The sequence below is a fragment of the Oncorhynchus kisutch genome, linkage group LG26 (genome assembly GCF_002021735.2).
Source record: "Oncorhynchus kisutch isolate 150728-3 linkage group LG26, Okis_V2, whole genome shotgun sequence".
Lineage (NCBI taxonomy): Eukaryota > Metazoa > Chordata > Actinopteri > Salmoniformes > Salmonidae > Oncorhynchus > Oncorhynchus kisutch.
In genome coordinates this window covers 47,108,657-47,135,555 of record NC_034199.2, presented here as the reverse complement: position 1 = coordinate 47,135,555, position 26,899 = coordinate 47,108,657, and the positions used below count along the sequence as shown (strand labels likewise).

Genomic DNA, 26,899 nt, shown 5'->3' with positions numbered 1-26,899 from the left:
AACAATTTAACAGTGACTTTGATCAACAGAATATGTTTTTTTTGTAGAGAGGACCAGCGTGACCTTGGGTTAGCGAGGAGAGTAAACAAGGTTTTCTTTCATAACAACAAAGGATACAGCTAGTCTGTCATTTACATGCTCCTTTCAATCCAACCAGGGAGAAGAGAAATACCATCTTTACATTTTTTTTATTTTTTTGTCAAATTTTCTTGTCAAAGTGGTCCAATATAGGAAGTAGGGTGCAGTTTGGGACACGCTTTTAGTCTCACTGTCTGCTACCACAGAGTCAGGATGTGTGTGGATGTATGTACAGGGAGTCTCTTCTCTAAAAATGATTTTTAGTTAAATTAGGTCCTAACTTTATGACCATTCCACGATGTATGAGACACAGTTTCATTCCATTATTTATACAGGTTAGTAGGTTCATTAAGTCTGGCGAGAGAGACTTGTATACATACCCAGTTGTTTGGAAGTAAAGCTCAGGAAAGGTACTTGTATCTCTAAAAGCCTGTAAGAAAGACTTGTGTTCTGAACCAGCTCATTACCTCTGTATCTGCAGGTCAAACTTCACAAACGTGTCCTGCTCTGAGAGCTGATGAACACTGAAGCGGAGTCCGGCCAGCACCTGAAGACGACATCGCACCACAGCCTCAGGATCATCACCATTCTGATTTTAAGTCTCGTACTGCGTTTATACAGGCAGCGCAATTACTGAAATGTTTTCCAAAAATGTTTTACTTTTGACCAATCAGATCTGATTAATTTTTTTGGGCCAATAAATGAATCAGATTTGGGCAGCCTGTGTAAACACACCCCTCTGATCAGAATCAGAATCATCTTTATTCACCAAGTACATTCACATGTACCAGGAATTTCAACTGGTGAAATGGCGCTGTCTAGTCAACACCAACATAGAAATAGAATCCCTAGAACAGACCCCCCCCCCCAATTCAGGTCAACGGGATGGATACCAATCTGCATGCTCCATCCACTCACCTTAATTCCTCCTTTCATGGGGTTCCCCAGGTCACACACCACCACCCTGGTCTGGTTCTCTGTCTTGTATGCACAGGACAATCTAGACAGAGTCTGCAAGGGAGAAACCGACAAAATGCATGATACTATGTTAATGTTGATAGCTAGTCACTTTAACTATACCTACATGTACATATTACCTCAATTACCTCGACTAACCTGTGGCCCAGGTTATATAGCCTCTCTACTGTTATTTTAATGCTGATGATGAATTACTTGTTACTTTTATTTTTTAAATTTATTTTTACTTCACCCTTATTTTTCTTAAAACTGCATTGTTGGTTAAAGGCTTGCAATTAAGCATTTCACTGTAAGGTCTACTACACCTGTTGTATTCAGCATTTCACTGTAAGGTCTACTACACCTGTTGTATTCAGCATTTCACTGTAAGGTCTACTACACCTGTTGTATTCAGCATTTCACTGTAAGGTCTACTACACCTGTTGTATTCAGCATTTCACTGTAAGGTCTACTAGACCTGTTGTATTCAACATTACACTGTAAGGTCTACTACACCTGTTGTATTAAGCATTTCACTGTAAGGTCTACTACACCTGTTGTATTCAGCATTTCACTGTAAGGTCTACTACACCTGTTGTATTCAGCATTTCACTGTAAGGTCTACTAGACCTGTTGTATTCAGCATTTCACTGTAAGGTCTACTACACCTGTTGTATTCAGCATTTCACTGTAAGGTCTACTACACCTGTTGTATTCAGTATTTCACTGTAAGGTCTACTACACCTGTTGTATTCAGCATTTCACTGTGAGGTCTACACATGTTGTATTCAGCATTTCACTGTGAGGTCTACTACACCTGTTGTATTCAGCATTTCACTGTGAGGTCTACTACACCTGTTGTATTCAGCGTTTCACTGTAAGGTCTACTACACCTGTTGTATTCAGCATTTCACTGTGAGGTCTACTACACCTGTTGTATTCAGCGTTTCACTGTGAGGTCTACTACACCTGTTGTATTCAGCATTTCACTGTGAGGTCTACACATGTTGTATTCAGCATTTCACTGTGAGGTGTACTACACCTGTTGTATTCAGCATTTCACTGTGAGGTCTACTACATCTGTTGTATTCAGCGTTTCACTGTGAGGTCTACTACACCTGTTGTATTCAGCGTTTCACTGTAAGGTCTACTACACCTGTTGTATTCAGCGTTTCACTGTAAGGTCGCATGTGACATTTTTGTTGTTGATTTGATTTGATTTAACACCTTATGTAATGGATAACCTAGCCACCACTGTACCGGGCGGTGCACAGTGAAGTCAGAGTCTGGGACGGAGAAATTAATAGGATCTATCAGCTTGACTAATGCAATCCATCGGTTTCCTATTTCATTGTCAAAACCACAAACTGTTGTATTGTATTGTCCTTCCCTTCGGGGTGTATCCTTCCTTCGGCACACACCACGATCAGGCAGTGGGGGAACATTCAACACACAGAGGCAAGACTACACTGAGTGTACAAAACATTAGGAACACCTGCTCTTTCCATGACATAGACTGACCAGGTGAAAGCTATGATCCCTTATTGATGTCACTTGTTAAATCCCCTTCAATCAGTGTAGAATAGAAGTGGGGGAGACCTGGTTAAATCATTGTTTTTAAGCCTTGAAACTAAATAATTAAGTGCCTTTGAACGGGGTATGGTAGTAGGTGCCAGGCGCACGGGTTTGTGTGGGTCAAGAACCTCAATGCTGCTGGGTTTTTCACGCTCAACAGTTTCCTGTGTGTATCAAGAATGGTTCATCAACCAACGGACATCCAGCCATCTTGACACAAGAAGCATTGGAAGCATTGAAATCAACATGGGTCAGCATCCCTGTGGAACGCTTTCAACACCTTGTAGAGTCAACATGGACCAGCATCCCTGTGGAACGCTTTCAACACCTTGTAGAGTCAACATGGGCCAGCATCCCTGTGGAACGCTGTCAACACCTTGTAGAGTCAACATGGGCCAGCATCCCTGTGGAACGCTTTCAACACCTTGTAGAGTCAACATGGGCCAGCATCCCTGTGGAACGCTTTCAACACCTTGTAGAGTCAACATGGACCAGCATCCCTGGGGAACGCTTTCAACACCTTGTAGAGTCAACATGGACCAGCATCCCTGTGGAACGCTTTCAACACCTTGTAGAGTGAACATGGGTCAGCATCCCTGTGGAACGCTTTCAACACCTTGTAGAGTCAACATGGACCAGCATCCCTGTGGAACGCTTTCAACACCTTGTAGAGTCAACATGGACCAGCATCCCTGTGGAACGCTTTCAACACCTTGTAGAGTCAACATGGACCAGCATCCCTGTGGAACGCTTTCAACACCTTGTAGAGTCAACATGGGCCAGCATCCCTGTGGAACGCTTTCAACACCTTGTAGAGTCAACATGGGCCAGTATCCCTGTGGAACGCTCAACACCTTGTAGAGTCAACATGGACCAGCATCCCTTTGGAACGCTTTCAACACCTTGTAGAGTCAACATGGACCAGCATCCCTGTGGAACGCTTTCAACACCTTGTAGAGTCAACATGGACCAGCATCCCTGTGGAACGCTTTCAACACCTTGTAGAGTCAACATGGGCCAGCATCCCTGTGGAACGCTTTCAACACCTTGTAGAGTCAACATGGGCCAGCATCCCTGTGGAACGCTTTCAACACCTTGTAGAGTCAACATGGACCAGCATCCCTGTGGAACGCTTTCAACACCTTGTAGAGTCAACATGGGCCAGCATCCCTGTGGAATGCTTTCAACACCTTGTAGAGTCAACACGGACCAGCATCCCTGTGGAACGCTTTCAACACCTTGTAGAGTCAACATGGACCAGCATCCCTGTGGAACGCTTTCAACACCTTGTAGAGTCAACATGGACCAGCATCCCTGTGGAACGCTTTCAACACCTTGTAGAGTCAACATGGACCAGCATCCCTGTGGAACACTTTAGACACCTTGTAGAGTCAACATGGACCAGCATGCTCTAATAGTATGTTATCGCTGTAAGAGAACGTGTTAGCTAGCATGCTCTAATAGTATGTTATCGCTGTAAGAGAACGCGTCAGCTAGCATGCTCTAATATTATGTTATCGCTGTAAGAGAACGCGTCAGCTAGCATGCTCTAATATTATGTTATCGCTGTAAGAGAACGCGTTAGCTAGCATTCTCTAATAGTATGTTATCGCTGTAAGAGAACGCGTTAGCTAGCATTCTCTAATAGTATGTTATCGCTGTAAGAGAACGCGTTAGCTAGCATTCTCTAAAAGTATGTTATCGTTGTAAGAGAACGCGTTAGCTAGCATACTCTAATAGTATGTTATCGCTGTAAGAGAACGCGTTAGCTAGCATTCTCTAATATTATGTTATCGCTGTAAGAGAACACGTTAGCTAGCATTCTCTAATAGTATGTTATCGCTGTAAGAGAACTCGTTAGCTAGCATTCTCTAATAGTATGTTATCGCTGTAAGAGAACGCGTTAGCTAGCATGCTCTAATAGTATGTTATCGCTGTAAGAGAACGCGTTAGCTAGCATGCTCTAATAGTATGTTATCGCTGTAAGAGAACGCGTTAGCTAGCATTCTCTAATAGTATGTTATCGCTGTAAGAGAACACGTTAGCTAGCATTCTCTAATAGTATGTTATCGCTGTAAGAGAACGCGTTAGCTAGCATGCTCTAATAGTATGTTATCGCTGTAAGAGAACGCGTTAGCTAGCATGCTCTAATATTATGTTATCGCTGTAAGAGAACGCGTTAGCTAGCATGCTCTAATAGTATGTTATCGCTGTAAGAGAACGCGTTAGCTAGCATTCTCTAATAGTATGTTATCGCTGTAAGAGAACGCGTTAGCTAGCATGCTCTATTTGTAATGGTCACATTAGCTCCCCTTTGCCAATTCACAGTTATTTCCCTGCTAAAAGACGTATCACGATTCTACAGCCATCAATATATACTGTCGTCCTGCAAATCTAATCTGCTTCCTTGTGTCTATCATCAGAATAAACATCAATCAACTGAGATCGCTGGCTGGACAGTACTTTGGTTTGAAAACACAACGGAAGAGAGTTACGAAGTACGATCACATCTGTTACATCTGGGGCCTCCATTTTATTTTACCTCACTGTTGCGTACGACCCCAGTGAAGTCAGCCTGGGGAGGAAGGAAGACATGTAGCTCTGCCTCGTACGCCCCCTCTCCTCTGTTCTCCGCTGTCACCTCCAGGGTCAAGGGGTTATCATCTCCTATGTAGATCTGCTTCTGGTCACTGGGGAGGTCAGAGATCAGATTAACAGAATGACCTGCTTCTGGTCAGTGGGGAGGTCAGAGATCAGATTAACAGAATGATCTGCTTCTGGTCACTGGGGAGGTCAGAGATCAGATTGACAGAATGATCTGCTTCTGGTCACTGGGGAGGTCAGAGATCAGATTAACAGAATGATCTGCTTCTGGTCACTGGGGAGGTCAGAGATCAGATTAACAGAATGATCTGCTTCTGGTCAGTGGGGAGGTCAGAGATCAGATTAACAGAATGATCTGCTTCTGGTCACTGGGGAGGTCAGAGATCAGATTAACAGAATGGAGTTAGACTATGGGGAAGTTTCCATAATTTTGCTATGCCAAAATTCCTAGGTTTGTCAGAAATCCTGCTTGGAGGATTGCCTCCCTGGTTATGCTCGCCTGATTATGGGAATCCTGCAATTAGGATTTCAGAAAACCCTGTGAAGATTTCTGGGATTTTGAAACCTTACTCAGTCAGGACAATCTCCTTCTGGTCACTGGTAGTAGAAATAGAAACTAATGGAAAAGTTAAGACCATCTCACTGATGCCTGATTCACACCAGATGGCCAACCAGAACCTTACTGTGCTGGCTGAGATATTCTACATCACTTTGTCCTTTCCAACATGGTTTCAACAACTAGGGTGGATGTGTAACCAGACCAAAACAGCTCGACTTGGCTAGCTGTTATAGGAATGAATGAATGTGGCATGAGATCCTGGAAGAGGAGGTAACTTAACAAGTGACAGACCACTCACCTCACTACAGACAGCTTGAGGTCTGGCTTGCAGATGTTGTCATCTCCACAGTCCAGTAGGACATGGGCCTGAAAAACAGTGTCACAAGCAGAAAGTTTGTTAACCCACCTCTCCTACTCACCATGTGACCCACCTCTCCTACTCACCATGTGACCCACCTCTCCTACTCACCATGTGACCCACCTCTCCTACTCACCATGTGACCCACCTCTCCTACTCACCATGTGACCCACCTCTCCTACTCACCATGTGACCCACCTCTCCTACTCACCATGTAACCCACCTCTCCTACTCACCATGCGACCGATCTCTCTTACTCACCATGTGACCATGTGACCCACCTCTCCTACTAACCATGTGACCATGTGACCCACCTCTCCTACTCACCATGTGACCCACCTCTCCTACTAACCATGTGACCCACCTCTCCTACTAACCATGTGACCCACCTCTCCTACTCACCGTGTGACCATGTGACCCACCTCTCCTACTCACCATGTGACCCACCTCTCCTACTAACCATGTGACCCACCTCTCCTACTTACCATGTGACACACCTCTCCTACTCACCATGTGACCATGTGACCCACCTCTCCTACTCACCATGTGACCCACCTCTCCTACTCACCATGTGACCCACCTCTCCTACTCACCATGTGACCCACCTCTCCTACTCACCATGTGACCGATCTCTCTTACTCACCATGTGACCCACCTCTCCTACTAACCATGTGACCCTCTCTGCTACTTACCATGTGACACACCTCTCCTACTCACCATGTGACCATGTGACCCACCTCTCCTACTCACCATGTGACCCACCTCTCCTACTAACCATGTGACCCACCTCTCCTACTAACCATGTGACCCACCTCTCCTACTCACCATGTGACCCACCTCTCCTACTCACCATGTGACCCACCTCTCCTACTTACCATGTGACACACCTCTCCTACTCACCATGTGACCATGTGACCCACCTCTCCTACTCACCATGTGACCCACCTCTCCTACTCACCATGTGACCCACCTCTCCTTACTCACCATGTGACCCACCTCTCCTACTCACCATGTGACCCACCTCTCCTACTCACCATGTGACCCACCTCTCCTACTCACCATGTGACCCACCTCTCCTACACACCATGTGACCATGTGACCCACCTCTCCTACTCATCATGTGACCCACCTCTCATACTCACCATGTGACCCACCTCTCCTACTCACCATGTGACACACCTCTCCTACTCACCATGTGACCCGCCTCTCCTACTAACCATGTGACCCACCTCTCCTACTAACCATGTGACCCACCTCTCCTACTCACCATGTGACCATGTGACTCACCTCTCCAACTCACCATGTGACCCACCTCTCCTACCAAACATGTGACCCACCTCTCCTACTCACCATGTGACTCACCTCTCCTACTAACCATGTGACCACGTGACACGCCTCTGCTACTCACCATGTGACCCAACTCTCCTACTCACCATGTGACCCATCTCTCCTACTCACCATGTGACCCATCTCTCCTACTCACCATGTGACCATGTGACCCACCTCTCCTGCTCACCATGTGACCCACCTCTCCTATTCAACATGTGACCATGTGACCCACCTCTCCGACTCACCATGTGACCCACCTCTCCGACTCACCATGTGACCCACCTCTCCGACTCACCATGTGACCCACCTCTCCTACTCACCATGTGACCCACCTCTCCTACTCACCATGTGACCCACCTCTCCTACTCACCATGTGACCCACCTCTCCTACTCACCATGTGACCCACCTCTCCCACTCACCATGTGACCCACCTCTCCCACTCACCATGTGACCCACCTCTCCCTCTCAACATGTGACCCACCTCTCCCTCTCACCATGTGACCCACCTCTCCCACTCACCATGTGACCCACCTCTCCCACTCACCATGTGACCCACCTCTCCCACTCACCATGTGACCCACCTCTCCCACTCACCATGTGACCCACCTCTCCTACTCACCATGTGACCCACCTCTCCTACACACCATGTGACCATGTGACCCACCTCTCCTACTCATCATGTGACCCACCTCTCATACTCACCATGTGACCCACCTCTCCTACTCACCATGTGACACACCTCTCCTACTCACCATGTGACCCGCCTCTCCTACTAACCATGTGACCCACCTCTCCTACTAACCATGTGACCCACCTCTCCTACTCACCATGTGACCATGTGACTCACCTCTCCAACTCACCATGTGACCCACCTCTCCTACCAAACATGTGACCCACCTCTCCTACTCACCATGTGACTCACCTCTCCTACTAACCATGTGACCACGTGACACGCCTCTGCTACTCACCATGTGACCCAACTCTCCTACTCACCATGTGACCCATCTCTCCTACTCACCATGTGACCCATCTCTCCTACTCACCATGTGACCATGTGACCCACCTCTCCTGCTCACCATGTGACCCACCTCTCCTATTCAACATGTGACCATGTGACCCACCTCTCCGACTCACCATGTGACCCACCTCTCCGACTCACCATGTGACCCACCTCTCCGACTCACCATGTGACCCACCTCTCCTACTCACCATGTGACCCACCTCTCCTACTCACCATGTGACCCACCTCTCCTACTCACCATGTGACCCACCTCTCCTACTCACCATGTGACCCACCTCTCCTACTCACCATGTGACCCACCTCTCCTACTCACCATGTGACCCACCTCTCCCACTCACCATGTGACCCACCTCTCCCACTCACCATGTGACCCACCTCTCCCTCTCAACATGTGACCCACCTCTCCCACTCACCATGTGACCCACCTCTCCCTCTCACCATGTGACCCACCTCTCCCACTCACCATGTGACCCACCTCTCCCACTCACCATGTGACCCACCTCTCCCTCTCACCATGTGACCCACCTCTCCCTCTCACCATGTGACCCACCTCTCCTACTCACCATGTGACCCAACTCTCCTACTCACCATGTGACACACCTCTCCTACTCACCATGTGACCCACCTCTCCTACTCACCATGTGACCCACCTCTCCTACTCACCATGTGACCCACCACTCCTACTCACCATGTGACCCACCTCTCCCTCTCACCATGTGACCCACCTCTCCCTCTCACCATGTGACCCACCTCTCCTACTCACCATGTGACCCACCTCTCCTACTCACCATGTGACCCACCTCTCCCTCTCACCATGTGACCCACCTCTCCTACTCACCATGTGACCCACCTCTCCCTCTCACCATGTGACCCACCTCTCACCATGTGACCCACCTCTCCCTCTCACCATGTGACCCACCTCTCACCATGTGTTACTCTATACCTGATCACAACAGTTACCGTCCTTCCCAAATGGCTCCCGACTCCCTATATGGCACACTAGTTTTGACCAGAACCCTGTGCACTATATAGAGAATAGGGTGCCATTTGGGATGTATCCTTAGTTAAATACATATGTGTACCTGTTTGGAGATGTTGGTGGTGGTAGTCTGCTCCAGGATAGGCAGTAGGCCGGTCTTATCTGCTGCCTGCTGGTAGTCCAGACTAAACTCCATGAACACAGAGATGGGAGTGATCTTGTCCCGGAACTCAGAGTCATCCTGCAGAGCAAGTTATATTATATTATATCATTATATATGGTTATATTATATCATGGAACACACTAATATCAACTGGTTATATTATATCATGGAACACACTAATATCAACTGGTTATATTATATCATGGAACACACTAATATCAACTGGTTATATTATATCATGGAACACACTAATATCAACTGGTTATATTATATCATGGAACACACTAATATCAACTGGTTATATTATATCATGGAACACACTAATATCAACTGGTTATATTATATCATGGAACACACTAATATCAACTGGTTATATTATATCATGGAACACACTAATATCAACTGGTTATATTATATCATGGAACACACTAATATCAACTGGTTATATTATATCATGGAACACACTAATATCAACTGGTTATATTATATCATGGAACACACTAATATCAACTGGTTATATTATATCATGGAACACACTAATATCAACTGGTTATATTATATCATGGAACACACTAATATCAACTGGTTATATTATATCATGGAACACACTAATATCAACTGGTTATATTATATCATGGAACACACTAATATCAACTGGTTATATTATATCATGGAACACACTAATATCAACTGGTTATATTATATCATGGAACACACTAATATCAACTGGTTATATTATATCATGGAACACACTAATATCAACTGGTTATATTATATCATGGAACACACTAATATCAACTGGTTATATTATATCATGGAACACACTAATATCAACTGGTTATATTATATCATGGAACACACTAATATCAACTGGTTATATTATATCATGGAACACACTAATATCAACTGGTTATATTATATCATGGAACACACTAATATCAACTGGTTATATTATATCATGGAACACACTAATATCAACTGGTTATATTATATCATGGAACACACTAATATCAACTGGTTATATTATATCATGGAACACACTAATATCAACTGGTTATATTATATCATGGAACACACTAATATCAACTGGTTATATTATATCATGGAACACACTAATATCAACTGGTTATATTATATCATGGAACACACTAATATCAACTGGTTATATATATAACTGTCAGACAAACTTCCTCTCTCCCTATATATAGATATATATAACTGTCAGACAGACTTCCTCTCTATATATAGATATATATAACTGTCAGACAGACTTCCTCCCTATATATAGATATATATAACTGTCAGACAGACTTCCTCTCTCTCTATATATAGATATATATAACTGTCAGACAGACTTCCTCTCTATATATAGATATATATACACACATAGATGTTCAATTTAGTTTATTCTGCCTGTTCTTTTGAATTTTCCAAAATTCTGTTCTGACAGACAGTGAGTGACGTGGCCATGACTTGCTATATAAACCAGGCAGACGGACATTAAGGCATTCAGTTGCTGTTTGATGGAACGTCAGAATGGGCAAGTGACCTAAGCAGCTTTAAGCGTGGTATAATCGTCAGTGTCAGTCATGTCCAATCCAGTGTCTCAGAAATGGCCATCCTCTTGAGTGACAGCGAATAATACGACAAACAAAAATCGTCCAGTCAGCTGCAGTGCTGTGGACAAAAACATATTGTTGATGAGAGAGGTCAAAGGAGAATGGCAAGAATGGTTCAAGCTAACAGGCGGGCCACAAACAGGCCAATGACAGCGCAGTACAACAGTGGTGTGCAGATCGGCATCTCTAAAAACACAACTCATCTGTTTTCGTCACGGAGGGGATACTGCAGCAGACGACCACACCGGGTTCCTATCAGCTAAAAACAAGAAGAAGAGGCTCCAGTGGGCATCACCAACACTGGACAACTGAGGAGTGGAAAAACATCACCTGGTCCGACAAACCTCACTTCCTGTTGCGTCATGCTGATGGCAGAGTCATGATTTGGCGTAAGCAGCGTGACTCCATGGACTCATCCTGTCTGGTGTCAACGGTACCGGCTGGTGGTGGGGGTGGTGTAATGGTGTGAGGAATATGTTCCTGGCACACCTTAGGTCCCTTGATACCAATTGAGCAACACATGTATTGGACAACTTGTAGAATCCATGCCCTGAAGAATTCAGTCTGTTCTGGAGGCAAAGGTGGGTCTGACCCACCAGTCTATTTACAATTTGTGATAAAACTGTCAGAATTTGGCAAGGAATGTAGGTTGCGTATAACATCAGGTAGATATGTTTTTATAGGCATTTATTTCTGTAGGCCTACGGGAGCTTGTGTGTGCACATGTGTGTTTAAAGGGAGCGATAGGAACACGAGTGAGTGAGACATGGAGGAGAGGGGAAAGGAAATTTAAGGATAAGAACTGTGTGATGCTTGCCTTGGTTTATTTTTGGTTGTGCCCCGCAAATGCACATGTACAAATGGAACACGAGAGTCAAAGCAAATTAGCATCATCTTTAAGAAAGCATTAACAAACCAAATAAAACTGGACAACCACGAAGCACATTCCAACAAATAGCTTAGAATATCTCTGGTTACAGTTTGAAAACTCGATTACGCAAGACCATCCCTAGTAGTGTTTAGTAAACAGTTAAGCAAAGCAGTGAAGTTGTAAACGTAGGAGTCATGCCGACCAGAACCCTACTGTCCTGTCACCGATGTTTTCTTTCAGATTGTCCAGTGTGGTTAAGAGGAACTACGGGCTACGCCAGGCCAACATAGTACAGCTCACCGTGGCTCAGCTCAGCACTGTGTAAAGGGTATCAGAGTGCTCAACACATTCCATGCACACAGGACAATAAAACAAGTGCATTGCTCAGCATCACTCACTATAAGGAAGACCTACACAGCAGAGGTGTCAATCTCATTCCATGGAGGGCCTAGTGTCTGCTGGTTTTTGTTTTTTCCTTTCAATTAAGACCTAGACAACCAGGTGAGGGGAAATTCCTTACTAATCAGTGACTTTAATTCAATCAAGGACAAGGGAGGAGCGAAAACCCGTAGATACTGGGCCCTCCGTGGAATGAGTTTGACACCAGGGGCCTCGAGCAATACTTAAACAACAGTAACTCACTATGAGGAAGGCTTCTTGCTCCTCGCAGGCTGGTCCTTGGCCGTTGCTGACCGTCATGTTTTTTGTGTACTGGGAAGTTTTGCTGTGGAGGAACAGAACTCTCTTTGTCGCCCCCTTGTGTTTGAGTCTATCCAGGACAAGGTGAACCTGGAAGTCTGACAAGTACACAGACAGACGGTAAACATGAGGCCTGGTTAGTGACTAAAACAGTCGCTGACAGCTAGTTTTACACTCATGGCACTAGTGTGATACAAGCAATGCTTTCAGGGGAAATACTAGTTTCCGAAAGACAAATCAAATCAAATTGTATTTTTCACATGCTTCGTATCAACAGCTGGAGACTAACAGTGAAATGGCTTACTTAACTTACTTACTTTACTTAAAATAGAAAAATAATAGAAAAGTAATAACACAAGTAATATTAAGAATCAAATCAAATGTATTTATAAATTGTATTTATTTATTTATGTATTTATATTTATTTGTTGAGTAGGAGAGGTGGGCCAACGAATGTATTTATTTATATAGCCCTTCGTACATCAGCTGATATCTCAAAGTGCTGTACAGAAACCCAGCCTAAAACCCCAAACAGCAAGCAATGCAGGTGTAGAAGCACAAAGCACCAATACACAATGAGTAACGATAACTTGGCTATATACATGGGGTACCAGTGCCAGGTCGATGTGCAGGAGTATGAGGTAATTATGGTAGATATAACTAGGAATAAAGTGACGAGGAAACAGGATAGATAATAAACACTAGCAGCAGTGTATGTGATGAGTCAAAAACGTTTGTGCCAAAAGGGTCAATGCAGATAATCAGGGTAGCTTTTAGTTAAAGGGATACTTTGGGATGTTGGCAATGAGGCCCTTTATCCACTTCCCCGGAGTCTCTAACAGGCTGCACTGTTAGCCTGAAGCTATGATCTAACAGGCCTCAGGGCTAGCCTGAAGCTATGATCTAACAGGCCGCAGGGCTAGCCTGAAGCTATGATCTAACAGGCCGCAGGGCTAGCCTGAAGCTATGATCTAACAGGCCTCAGGGCTAGCCTGAAGCTATGATCTAACAGGAAGCACTGCTAGCCTGAAGCTATGATCTAACAGGAAGCACTGCTAGCCTGAAGCTATGATCTAACAGGCCGCACTGCTAGCCTGAAGCTATGATATAACAGGCCGCACTGCTAGCCTGAAGCTATGATCTAACAGGCTGCAGGGCTAGCCTGAAGCTATGATCTAACAGGCCGCAGGGCTAGCCTGAAGCTATGATCTAACAGGCCGCAGGGCTAGCATGAAGCTATGATCTAACAGGCCGCAGGGCTAGCCTGAAGCTATGATCTAACAGGCCGCAGGGCTAGCCTGAAGCTATGATCTAACAGGCCGCAGGGCTAGCCTGAAGTTATGATCTAACAGGCTGGGTAACAGGCTGGGTAACAGCCAGACATGATGTGTCTACAGAGACTCAGGAGGCGAGATGTGGCGCTATAGCTACTCCATGCATCCTACATGGCATCCTAATCCCGTTATAGTGCACTACTTTTGACCAGGTTCCACAGGGCTCTGGTCCAAAAAGTAGTGCACAATGTAGGGAATAAGGGCGTCTTTTGGGGACATAGGCACTATTTCAGAGAAGTAGAGGGACAGACAGCTGTGTTTTTGCGATCTAACAGGAGTTTCTCTGAGAGAACAGCTTGTCGACAGGGGAGAAGCAACCGCTGTGCTGTAACACTATATCTCCGAGTAGCATTCGTTGAGTAGCAGAGCCCCGTAGGGGGCGCCAACGTAGCGTAGAGTACTAGTAGTAGAAGATGTCCTTCAGATACTTACTCAGTGAATCTGGTGCACCTCTTCCACTCGCTTTAAGACAGTACTTCACTTTGAAACTGAGGGGAGAACAAGATATGACCAAAAACGAATCAGATTGAACTCTAAAGCAAAGGCCATAGTGTTCTCTAACACCGAACGGTAGCTAGATAAACATGTTGCATGTTTCCGACATCAGCTCTGTCTGTCTGACAGTTAGACAGGACGTTACCAGAGAGGAAGTCTGTCTGACAGTTAGACAGGATGTTACCAGAGAGGAAGTCTCTCTGACAGTTAGACAGGACGTTACCAGAGAGGAAGTCTGTCTGAAAGTTAGACAGGAACGTTACCAGAGAGGAAGTTCATAACATTTTGGCTCCTCAATGCAGCCCCTGATATGGACCATATCATCACACACAGACATAAATATCTATTTAAAAAATGAAAATCAAATTATATTACTCACCAGGACACTTTAGTGTCACTGTCAGGCAGCTTGCAGCTCCTTTCCTCTGGGTTGAGGATCTGAGGGCTGATGTCCAGGGAGGCGTTAACACTGATGACGGGCCGGGCCCTGGGGGGTGGGGTCAGAAGTCAAGCTTACATGCCATATACAGAACAGTGAGCAGGGGGGGGGGGGTGCCTCAAGTCAACATCAGAGAGCTTCAATAGAGACTAAGATCTCATCGTGTTGAGGTCAGACCTCACCAGTGACCGGTCAACACTCTCAGGATGGTAAGTTGGTGGTTGAAGATATCCCTCTAGTGGTGTGGGGGCTGTGCTTTGGCAAAGTGGGTGGGGTTATATCCTTCCTGTTTGGCCCTGTCCGGGGGTGTCCTCGGATGGGGCCACAGTGTCTCCTGACCCCTCCTGTCTCAGCCTCCAGTATTTATGCTGCAGTAGTTTATGTGTCGGGGGGCTGGGGTCAGTTTGTTATATCTGGAGTACTTCTCCTGTCCTATCCGGTGTCCTGTGTGAATCTAAGTGTGCGTTCTCTAATTCTCTCCTTCTCTCTTTCTTTCTCTCTCTCGGAGGACCTGAGCCCTAGGACCATGCCCCAAGACTACCTGACATGATGACTCCTTGCTGTCCCCAGTCCACCTGGCCATGCTGCTGCTCCAGTTTCAACTTCCACCTGACTGTGCTGCTGCTCCAGTTTCAACTGTTCTGCCTTATTATTATTCGACCATGCTGGTCATTTATGAACATTTGAACATCTTGGCCATGTTCTGTTATAATCTCCACCCGGCACAGCCAGAAGAGGACTGGCCACCCCACATAGCCTGGTTCCTCTCTAGGTTTCTTCCTAGGTATTGGCCTTTCTAGGGAGTTTTTCCTAGCCACCGTGCTTCTACACCTGCATTGCTTGCTGTTTGGGGTTTTAGGCTGGGTTTCTGTACAGCACTTTGAGATATCAGCTGATATACGAAGGGCTATATAAATAAATTTGATTTGATTTGATTTGAACACCGTACAGGGAGGAGCGTTGGTAAAAGCTGTTCAATAAAAAGAGAGCAATCTGGTGTTTGTTGGAAGTCCTCTAGCAGCACAGGTCTCTGCTCTCACAGCCAGTCAGCCAGCGGGAGAGAAACTCACTCATCTATACGTGGCCATCGGTCACGACCATAACAACAGAGCTTAGCTATCGGATCAATTCACCGGTTGATCCTTTAGGAGTTGTTCAGTATTGCATGTCAAATCTATACTGTATATGTCTGTGTTGTGGAACGCCTGTATAATATGTACGCTATTAAGGCTTAATGTGGACTTTGTTCACCAAACACATTCACTTTTTAAATGAGAAACAGCTACTAAAGGCTTAAATGTGCCACTAATTGCATATAAATCATGTGGGATACTTTAAATGAAACAGAAACATGGTTTAGGTGAGATGGATCATGAAGAACAGTACATTGAAGGCATGTGGAACATCAAAGGAAACCACAGCACTACTGTACCTGTATAGAACTGCTTTGTCTGCACCAAATACACCCACTATTAAGTCTGTGGTGGAGAGGGGGAGAGAGAGGTAGATGGGAGAGGGGGGAGGTAGAGAGGGGGGAGGGGGAGAGAGAGGTAGAGAGGGGGGAGGGGGAGAGAGAGGTAGAGAAGGGGGGGAGAGAGGTAGAGAAGGGGGAGAGAGAGGTAGAGAAGGGGGGGAGAGAGAGGTAGAGAGCGGAGGGGGTAGATAGGGGGGGGGTAGAGAGGGGGGAGAGGTAGAGAGGGGGGGGTAGAGAGGGGGGAGGTAGAGAAGAGGGAGGGAGAGAGGTAGAGAGGGGGGGAGAGGTAGAGAGGGGGGAGAGAGAGGTAGAGAAGGGAGAGGGGCAGAGAGGTAGAGAGAGGGGGGAGAGAGGGGAGGTAGAGGGGGGGGGGAGGGGGAGAGAGGTAGAGAGGGGGGAGGTAGAGAGGGGGGGGGAGAGGTAGAGAGGGGGGAGAGAGAGGTAGAGAGGGGGGAGAGAGAGAGGGGGGGAGAGGTAGAGAGGGGGGGGAGGTAGAGAGGGGGGGAGAGAGAGGTAAAGAAGGGAGAGGGGATAGAAACACATCAGTATAATGACAGCAGGTTTACCAAGCAACAATTCGTAAGCATTCAGGAACCATAAACCCAGGAAAAAACTAGCAGAGCTGGACTCATTTACGATTTTTCTACGACACTCCAACCTCCCGTAAGGAAGCCTCGGTATCCATTCTAGTATCAAACTACCTGGGTACCCATTCTAGTATCAAACTACCTGGGTATCCATTCTAGTATCAAAATACCTGGGTATCCATTATAGTATCAAACTACCTGGGTATCCTTTCTAGTGTCAAACTACCTGGGTATCCATTCTAGTATCAAACTACCTGGGTATCCATTCTAGTATCAAACTACCTGGGTATCCATTCTAGTATCAAACTACCTGGGTATCCATTCTAGTATCAAACTACCTGGGTATCCATTCTAGTATCAAACTACCTGGGTATCCATTCTAGTGTCAAACTACCTGGGTATCCATTCTAGTATCAAACTACCTGGGTATCCTTTCTAGTGTCAAACTACCTGGGTATCCATTCTAGTATCAAACTACCTGGGTATCCATTCTAGTATCAAACTACCTGGGTATCCATTCTAGTATCAAACTACCTGGGTATCCATTCTAGTATCAAACTACCTGGGTATCCATTCTAGTATCAAACTACCTGGGTATCCATTCTAGTATCAAACTACCTGGGTATCCATTCTAGTATCAAACTACCTGGGTATCCATTCTAGTATCAAACTACCTGGGTATCCATTCTAGTATCAAACTACCTGGGTATCCATTCTAGTTTCAAACTACCTGGGTATCCATTCTAGTATCAAACTACCTGGGTATCCATTCTAGTATCAAACTACCTGGGTATCCATTCTAGTATCAAACTACCTGGGTATACATTCTAGTATCAAACTACCTGGGTATCCATTCTAGTATCAAACTACCTGGGTATCCATTCTAGTATCAAACTACCTGGGTATCCATTCTAGTATCAAACTACCTGGGTATCCATACTAGTATCAAACTACCTGGGTATCCACTCTAGTATCAAACTACCTGGGTATACATTCTAGTATCAAACTACCTGGGTATCCATCTAGTATCAAAATACCTGGGTATCCATTCTGGTCAATATCGGTGGCTCCGTGCAGGGAGTATCCAAAGCTGGGGGCATGTAAGAGGAGGCCCACCTCCCCTCTAGGACCTGAGAAGGCACTGGGTCAGGCCCTGCAGCCCTCCCATTGTGGATGTACACTAGGCCCCTGTGCTTCTGCCCGCCGTAGGGTGCAGCTATGGCAATGTCTGGAACAGAGAAACATTACAGGAAGGAAGATCATCAACAACCCTTAATGATGGTTTGGTCATTGTCGTCAAACCAGAGGATCTCCCTGAATAGTATGAGGTAACTTTCCCCCAAAAAGCCACAAATTTCATTAAACAACCTGTGAACTTTCGTAAAGTTTCTGTTATTTTGCTAAAGAACCAGGCACCTGTCGTTGCCTTATACCGTTGAGGCCTCATACATAACGTTAAGGACTCATAACGTTAAAGACTCATACTGTTAAGGACTCATACAGTTGAATCCTCAGACATACCGTTAAGGCCTCAAACATACTGTTAAGGCCTCAGACATACCGTTAAGGCCTCAGACATACCGTTAAGGCCTCAGACATCAGACATACAGTTAAGGCCTCAGACATACCGTTAAGGCCTCATACCATTAAGGCCTCAGACATACCATTAAGGCCTCAGACATACTGTTAAGGCCTCATACCATTAAGGCCTCAGACATACTGTTAATTAAGGCCTCACCATTAAGGCCTCAGACATACCGTTAAGGCCTCATACCATTAAGGCCTCATACCATTAAGGCCTCAGACATACTGTTAAGGCCTCAGACATACCGTTAAGGCCTCAGACATACCGTTAAGGCCTCAGACATACCATTAAGGCCTTAGATATACCGTTAAGGACTCATACCGTTAAGGCCTCATACATACCGTTAAGGACTCATACCATTAAGGCCTCATACATACCGTTGAGGCCTAATGCATACCGTTGAGGCCTCATACATACCGTTGAGGCCTAATGCATACCGTTGAGGCCTCATACATACCGTTGAGGCCTCATACATACCGTTAAGGACTCATACCATTAAGGCCTCACACCGTTAAGGCCTCATACCGTTAAGGCCTCATACATACCATTGAGGCCTCATACATACCACTGAGGCCTTATACATACCACTGAGGCCTCATACATACCGTTAAAACCTCATACATACCGTTGAGGCCTCATACATACCGTTGAGGCTTCATACATACCGTTAAAACCTCATACATACTGTTGAGGCCTCATACATACCGTTAAAACCTCATACATACCGTTGAGGCCTCATACATACCGTTAAGGCCTCATAAATACCGTTAAGGCCTCATACATACCGTTAAGGCCTCATACATACCGTTAAGCCATCATACATACCACTGAGGCCTCATACATACCGTTAAAACCTCATACATACCGCTGAGGCCTCATACATACCGTTGAGGCCTCATACATACCGTTAAAACCTCATACATACTGTTGAGGCCTCATACATACCGTTGAGGCCTCATACATACCGTTAAAACCTCATACATACTGTTGAGGCCTCATACATACTGTTGAGGCCTCATACATACCGTTGAGGCCTCATATATACCGTTAAAACCTCATACATACTGTTGAGGCCTCATACATACCGTTGAGGCCTCATACATACCGTTAAAACCTCATACATACCGTTGAGGCCTCATACATACCGTTAAGGCCTCATAAATACCGTTAAGGCCTCATACATACCGTTAAGGCCTCATACATACCGTTAAGCCATCATACATACCACTGAGGCCTCATACATACCGTTAAAACCTCATACATACCGCTGAGGCCTCATACATACCGTTGAGGCCTCATACATACCGTTAAAACCTCATACATACTGTTGAGGCCTCATACATACCGTTGAGGCCTCATACATACCGTTAAAACCTCATACATACTGTTGAGGCCTCATACATACTGTTGAGGCCTCATACATACCGTTGAGGCCTCATATATACCGTTAAAACCTCATACATACTGTTGAGGCCTCATACATACTGTTGAGGCCTCATACATACTGTTGAGGCCTCATACATACCGTTAAGGCCTCATACATACCGTTAAAACCTCATACATACTGTTGAGGCCTCATACATACCGTTGAAGCCATCCATATCCAGGTCCCCCAGTGTGGCGATAGAACTGCCGAAGCGTGAGTAGATCTCTGTCCCACTCAGTGTGATGGGTGTGTGGAAGGAGAAGCCTCCTTTCCCCAGGAACACAGACACCTGACCCACCTCCCTCAGCTTCCCATCACTACCACGGTCCATGAACAGAGGGGCCCCTACAAACAGATCCACCAGCCTGAGGAGAGACAGTCAGGTCCATAAATCTTTGCCGATTGACCAAGTTATTATTATTTTAGCTGTCTATCACAGCATATTGGAGTTGAAATTAAATAATGAATAGGAGTGGAAAGACTTTCAGTTTTCATTTGAGTGTCTTTACATCCAACGGTGCAGGAATTACAGCACTTTTTTATATGTGCCCCCCCCCCCATTGTTAAGGGACCAAAAGTAAATTGGACAATTGTCTGCTCAGCTGCTCCATGGCCAGGTGTGTTATTCCCTCATTAGTTCACTTACAGGTAGGCAGATAAAAGGAGATGATTTGAAGTTTGGCATTTGGTACATTCCTAAAAAGACAGAAGCTCAGGAACACCAAAAGGCCCGGAAGACCAGGGTGGATGACAGGGATCATTCTTTCCCTGGTGAATAAAAAACCCCTTTTCATGACAGTGGTCCAGATCAATAACACCCTCCAGGAGGCAGGAGTATCTGTGTCAGTCAAGAGCCCACTTCACCAGAGTAAATACAGACGGTTTACCACAAGATGTAAACCACTGGAAAAACAGGAACGCCAGATTAGAGTTTGCACCCAAACAACAATCAAAAAAAAGCCTGTACAGTTCTGGAATAACATCCTATGGACAGATGAGACGAAGATCGACTTGTACCAGAATGATGGGAAGATGTATGGAGAAGGGAAGGAACCACTGTGAATCACGGTGGAGGTTTTATTTTTTAAATGATTTAATTTAAATCTTTATTTAACTAGGCAAGTCAGTTAAGAACAAATTATTATTTACAATGACAGCCTACCGCTGGCAAAACCAGGACGACGTTGGGGCCAATTGTGCGCCGCCCTATGGGACTCCCTAAACACGGCCGGTTGTGATACAGCCTGGAATCGAACCACGGTCTGTAGTGATGCCTCTAGCACTGAGATGCAATGCCTTAGAACCACTGTGCCACTCGGGAGGTGGTGTTAGGGCGTGGGCATGTATGGCTGTCAATGAAACTGGTTCCCTTGTATTTAGTGAGGATGTGACTGTTGACAGAAGCTGAAGAAGATGAAGATGAAGATGAATTCTGAAGTGGTTATTATTTGCTCAGCCAAATGGTTCAAAACCTTTCTTCACAGATGAACAATGACCCGAAGCAATACTGCGAAAGCAAACTAATACGTTTTCTTTTTTTTAAGGCAAACAAGTGGAATGTTCTGCAACGGCCAAGTCAATCACCTGACCTGAATCCAATTGAGCATTTCGCTTTGCTGAAGGCAAAACGCCACAAGAACAAGCAAGAACTGAAGGCCGCTGCAGTAAAGCCCACCAGGGAAGAAACGCAGCTTCAGGCAGTCATCGACTGCAAAGGATTTGCAACCAAGTATCAAAATTCCTAATTTAATTTATGCTTATGTTAGTTTGTCCAATTACTTTTGAGTCCCTAAATGTTAAAAAAAATAAAATAATAATTGGCTTGGTTTCACACACTTACTGTAGATCCAGCCTAGTATTAGATGGAGATCCTCCATCGAAACTGCATTGTAAGTCCAGGAATAAGGGTTTAGTCTATGCTCAGGAAACCAACCCTTCGTTCTGTTTAATGGCCCTGACCTACACACAATATTCCCTAATGTTAAAGGGATCTATTACCCGCTGTAAATGATATAACCCATGGGTTCACAAAGTGGGGTACGACACCAGATGAAACATATTTTGGCCAAGGGATCTGTGGAATATGTTCAGAGGGTGTAAAACAATACAATATAATATTATTTGCACGTTATTATCTACACATGTTTTTCGTCCTGGGTAACTTGTGCCTGGGGGGGCTCACAGGGATATTGGTATCCCCCAATTATACATTTTTTGACTCAATACTACTTGTTTTCCACCAAAAACGTTTTGTTTGATATATTTTTGACATAAATACACTGTAATTTAATCTTTTTTCCCAAAACGTGTGGCAGGATATTAGCTTTAAAGCTGCAGCAACAACACAAAATCAGCCCCAAACTGTGTAAAATTGACTGAAAACATTGTAAAATTGACTGAAAACTGTGTAAAATTGACTGAAAACTGTGTAAAATTGACTGAAAACTGTGTAAAATTGACTGACAACTGTGTAAAATTGCAGGAAATTAGCTTGAAAACTGCAATATGTTAAACTCCCATGCTGAGAGGCATTAAAATGTCCCTTTCCAGAGCCCGAGACTTGTTTCATCCAGCCATACATTGCTGAACTCACAGTAAAACTCCTTGTATTCTATTTGAATCCCACTCAAGTTGTGAATTTGCTATCACAAAAGGGGTCCCAAAAGGGGTCCCAAAAGGGGTCCCAAAAGGGGTCACAAAAGGGGTCACAAAAGGGGTCCCAAAAGGGGTCCCAAAAGGGGTCACAAAAGGGGTCACAAAAGGGGTCACAAAAGGGCACAAAAAAAAGAAGGTTTGAGAACTTCTGAAATAAACTACCATTTTTTTTGGCCAAGATATTCAACTGTTTCTGAAAACAGTCAGGAGTCTGGAGAGGATGTGTCATTACCCATATACGGTCACGACTGCGTCTTCATCTAGAGATTAATTAGCGAGCTCTGCTACAGGATGAGAACATCTATCGCCTTGAGCTGATAGATTTTTAGTTTGTATAAAGTCAGGCCCTCTATTTATACCATTAACTAACATGCTCCAGGAGCAACGCCGTAAAACACCAAGAAAACAAACACAACAAATAAACAAAACTACCTTGTCCAATAAAAAACACTTGTTGTCCTTTTGCACCACAACCTACTAAGATAGAGCCCAAGTCCCAAATGGTAACCTATGCCCTATGTCGTGCACTACTTTTCACCAGGGTCCATAGGGCTCCGGCCCTACATAGTGCACTACTTTTCACCAGGGTCCATAGGGCTCCGGCCCTACATAGTGCACTACTTTTCACCAGGGTCAATAGGGCTCTGCCCTATGTATTGCACTATATAAGGGATTAGGGTGACCTTTGGGACATGGCAGTCAGTGTTCCCATCATTACTTACCCATCGTTATTGATGTCGGTCGCTGCCACAGAATGGCCGAAGTAGGCAGCCATCTGAGGAGACAGGGAGAAATACAATGTGTTTAACCATCACCCCACAGAGACCAATACGGTGCTGAATAAGGTTTACTACAGAGACCAACACGGTGCTGAATAAGGTTTACTACAGAGACCAATACGGTGCTGAATAAGGTCTCCCTGTCTCTGTGTGGACCTTGGCATACTGCCTGTCTCTGTGTGGACCGTGGCAGACTCCCTGTCTCTGTGTGGACCGTGACAGACTCCCTGTCTCTGTGTGGACCGTGACAGACTCCCTGTCTCTGTGTGGACCGTGACAGACTCCCTGTCTCTGTGTGGACCGTGACGGACTCCCTGTCTCTGTGTGGACCGTGATGGACTCCCTGTCTCTGTGTGGACCGTGATGGACTCCCTGTCTCTGTGTGGACCGTGGCGGACTCCCTGTCTCTGTGTGGACCGTAACCGACTCCCTGTCTCTGTGTGGACCGTAACTGACTCCCTGTCTCTGTGTGGACCGTGGCAGACTCCCTGTCTCTGTGTGGACCGTAACCGACTCCCTGTCTCTGTGTGGACCGTGACAGACTCCCTGTCTCTGTGTGGACCGTGGCAGACTCCCTGTCTCTGTGTGGACCGTGACAGACTCCCTGTCTCTGTGTGGACCGTGACAGACTCCCTGTCTCTGTGTGGACCGTGACAGACTCCCTGTCTCTGTGTGGACCGTGACAGACTCCCTGTCTCTGTGTGGACCGTGGCAGACTCCCTGTCTCTGTGTGGACCGTGACAGACTCCCTGTCTCTGTGTGGACCGTGACAGACTCCCTGTCTCTGTGTGGACCGTGACAGACTCCCTGTCTCTGTGTGGACCGTGACAGACTCCCTGTCTCTGTGTGGACCGTGACAGACTCCCTGTCTCTGTGTGGACCGTGGCAGACTCCCTGTCTCTGTGTGGACCGTGACAGACTTCCTGTCTCTGTGTGGACCGTGACAGACTCCCTGTCTCTGTGTGGACCGTGACAGACTCCCTGTCTCTGTGTGGACCGTGGCAGACTCCCTGTCTCTGTGTGGACCGTGACAGACTCCCTGTCTCTGTGTGGACCGTGACAGACTCCCTGTCTCTGTGTGGACCGTGACAGACTCCCTGTCTCTGTGTGGACCGTGACAGACTCCCTGTCTCTGTGTGGACCGTGACAGACTCCCTGTCTCTGTGTGGACCGTGACAGACTCCCTGTCTCTGTGTGGACCGTGGCAGACTCCCTGTCTCTGTGTGGACCGTGACAGACTCCCTGTCTCTGTGTGGACCGTGACAGACTCCCTGTCTCTGTGTGGACCGTGACAGACTCCCTGTCTCTGTGTGGACCGTGACAGACTCCCTGTCTCTGTGTGGACCGTGACAGACTCCCTGTCTCTGTGTGGACCGTGACGGACTCCCTGTCTCTGTGTGGACCGTGACGGACTCCCTGTCTCTGTGTGGACCGTGACGGACTCCCTGTCTCTGTGTGGACCGTGACGGACTCCCTGTCTCTGTGTGGACCGTGACGGACTCCCTGTCTCTGTGTGGACCGTAACTGACTCCCTGTCTCTGTGTGGACCGTAACTGACTCCCTGTCTCTGTGTGGACCGTAACTGACTCCCTGTCTCTGTGTGGACCGTAACTGACTCCCTGTCTCTGTGTGGACCGTAACTGACTCCCTGTCTCTGTGTGGACCGTAACTGACTCCCTGTCTCTGTGTGGACCGTAACTGACTCCCTGTCTCTGTGTGGACCGTGACGGACTCCCTGTCTCTGTGTGGACCGTAACTGACTCCCTGTCTCTGTGTGGACCGTAACTGACTCCCTGTCTCTGTGTGGACCGTAACTGACTCCCTGTCTCTGTGTGGACCGTGACAGACTCCCTGTCTCTGTGTGGACCGTGACAGACTCCCTGTCTCTGTGTGGACCGTGGCAGACTCCCTGTCTCTGTGTGGACCGTGACAGACTCCCTGTCTCTGTGTGGACCGTGACAGACTCCCTGTCTCTGTGTGGACCGTGACAGACTCCCTGTCTCTGTGTGGACCGTGACAGACTCCCTGTCTCTGTGTGGACCGTGGCAGACTCCCTGTCTCTGTGTGGACCGTGACAGACTTCCTGTCTCTGTGTGGACCGTGACAGACTCCCTGTCTCTGTGTGGACCGTGACAGACTCCCTGTCTCTGTGTGGACCGTGGCAGACTCCCTGTCTCTGTGTGGACCGTGACAGACTCCCTGTCTCTGTGTGGACCGTGACAGACTCCCTGTCTCTGTGTGGACCGTGACAGACTCCCTGTCTCTGTGTGGACCGTGACAGACGCCCTGTCTCTGTGTGGACCGTGACAGACTCCCTGTCTCTGTGTGGACCGTGGCAGACTCCCTGTCTCTGTGTGGACCGTGACAGACTCCCTGTCTCTGTGTGGACCGTGACAGACTCCCTGTCTCTGTGTGGACCGTGACAGACTCCCTGTCTCTGTGTGGACCGTGACAGACTCCCTGTCTCTGTGTGGACCGTGACAGACTCCCTGTCTCTGTGTGGACCGTGACGGACTCCCTGTCTCTGTGTGGACCGTGACGGACTCCCTGTCTCTGTGTGGACCGTAACCGACTCCCTGTCTCTGTGTGGACCGTAACCGACTCCCTGTCTCTGTGTGGACCGTAACCGACTCCCTGTCTCTGTGTGGACCGTAACCGACTCCCTGTCTCTGTGTGGACCGTAACTGACTCCCTGTCTCTGTGTGGACCGTAACTGACTCCCTGTCTCTGTGTGGACCGTAACTGACTCCCTGTCTCTGTGTGGACCGTAACTGACTCCCTGTCTCTGTGTGGACCGTAACTGACTCCCTGTCTCTGTGTGGACCGTAACTGACTCCCTGTCTCTGTGTGGACCGTAACTGACTCCCTGTCTCTGTGTGGACCGTAACTGACTCCCTGTCTCTGTGTGGACCGTAACTGACTCCCTGTCTCTGTGTGGACCGTAACTGACTCCCTGTCTCTGTGTGGACCGTGACAGACTCCCTGTCTCTGTGTGGACCGTGACAGACTCCCTGTCTCTGTGTGGACCGTGGCAGACTCCCTGTCTCTGTGTGGACCGTGACAGACTCCCTGTCTCTGTGTGGACCGTGACAGACTCCCTGTCTCTGTGTGGACCGTGGCAGACTCCCTGTCTCTGTGTGGACCGTGGCAGACTCCCTGTCTCTGTGTGGACCGTGACAGACTCCCTGTCTCTGTGTGGACCGTGACAGACTCCCTGTCTCTGTGTGGACCGTGACAGACTCCCTGTCTCTGTGTGGACCGTGACAGACTCCCTGTCTCTGTGTGGACCGTGGCAGACTCCCTGTCTCTGTG

The 26,899-nt window shown here is 46.8% G+C and overlaps 1 protein-coding gene across 1 annotated transcript in view; it reads right to left on the bottom strand.

Annotated features, from left to right (window-relative positions):
• Nucleotides 1–26,899, bottom strand: part of LOC109875776 (integrin alpha-V-like) — an 86,920-nt gene that overhangs the window by 14,538 nt on the left and 45,483 nt on the right. Inside the window, 13 exon segments of the mRNA XM_031805407.1 lie at nucleotides 546–625; nucleotides 997–1,089; nucleotides 5,153–5,300; nucleotides 6,072–6,139; nucleotides 9,565–9,702; nucleotides 12,757–12,911; nucleotides 14,580–14,635; nucleotides 15,022–15,129; nucleotides 16,514–16,559; nucleotides 18,180–18,233; nucleotides 18,236–18,370; nucleotides 20,313–20,518; nucleotides 23,531–23,583. Coding sequence (XP_031661267.1) covers nucleotides 546–625; nucleotides 997–1,089; nucleotides 5,153–5,300; nucleotides 6,072–6,139; nucleotides 9,565–9,702; nucleotides 12,757–12,911; nucleotides 14,580–14,635; nucleotides 15,022–15,129; nucleotides 16,514–16,559; nucleotides 18,180–18,233; nucleotides 18,236–18,370; nucleotides 20,313–20,518; nucleotides 23,531–23,583 — 1,340 coding nt within the window.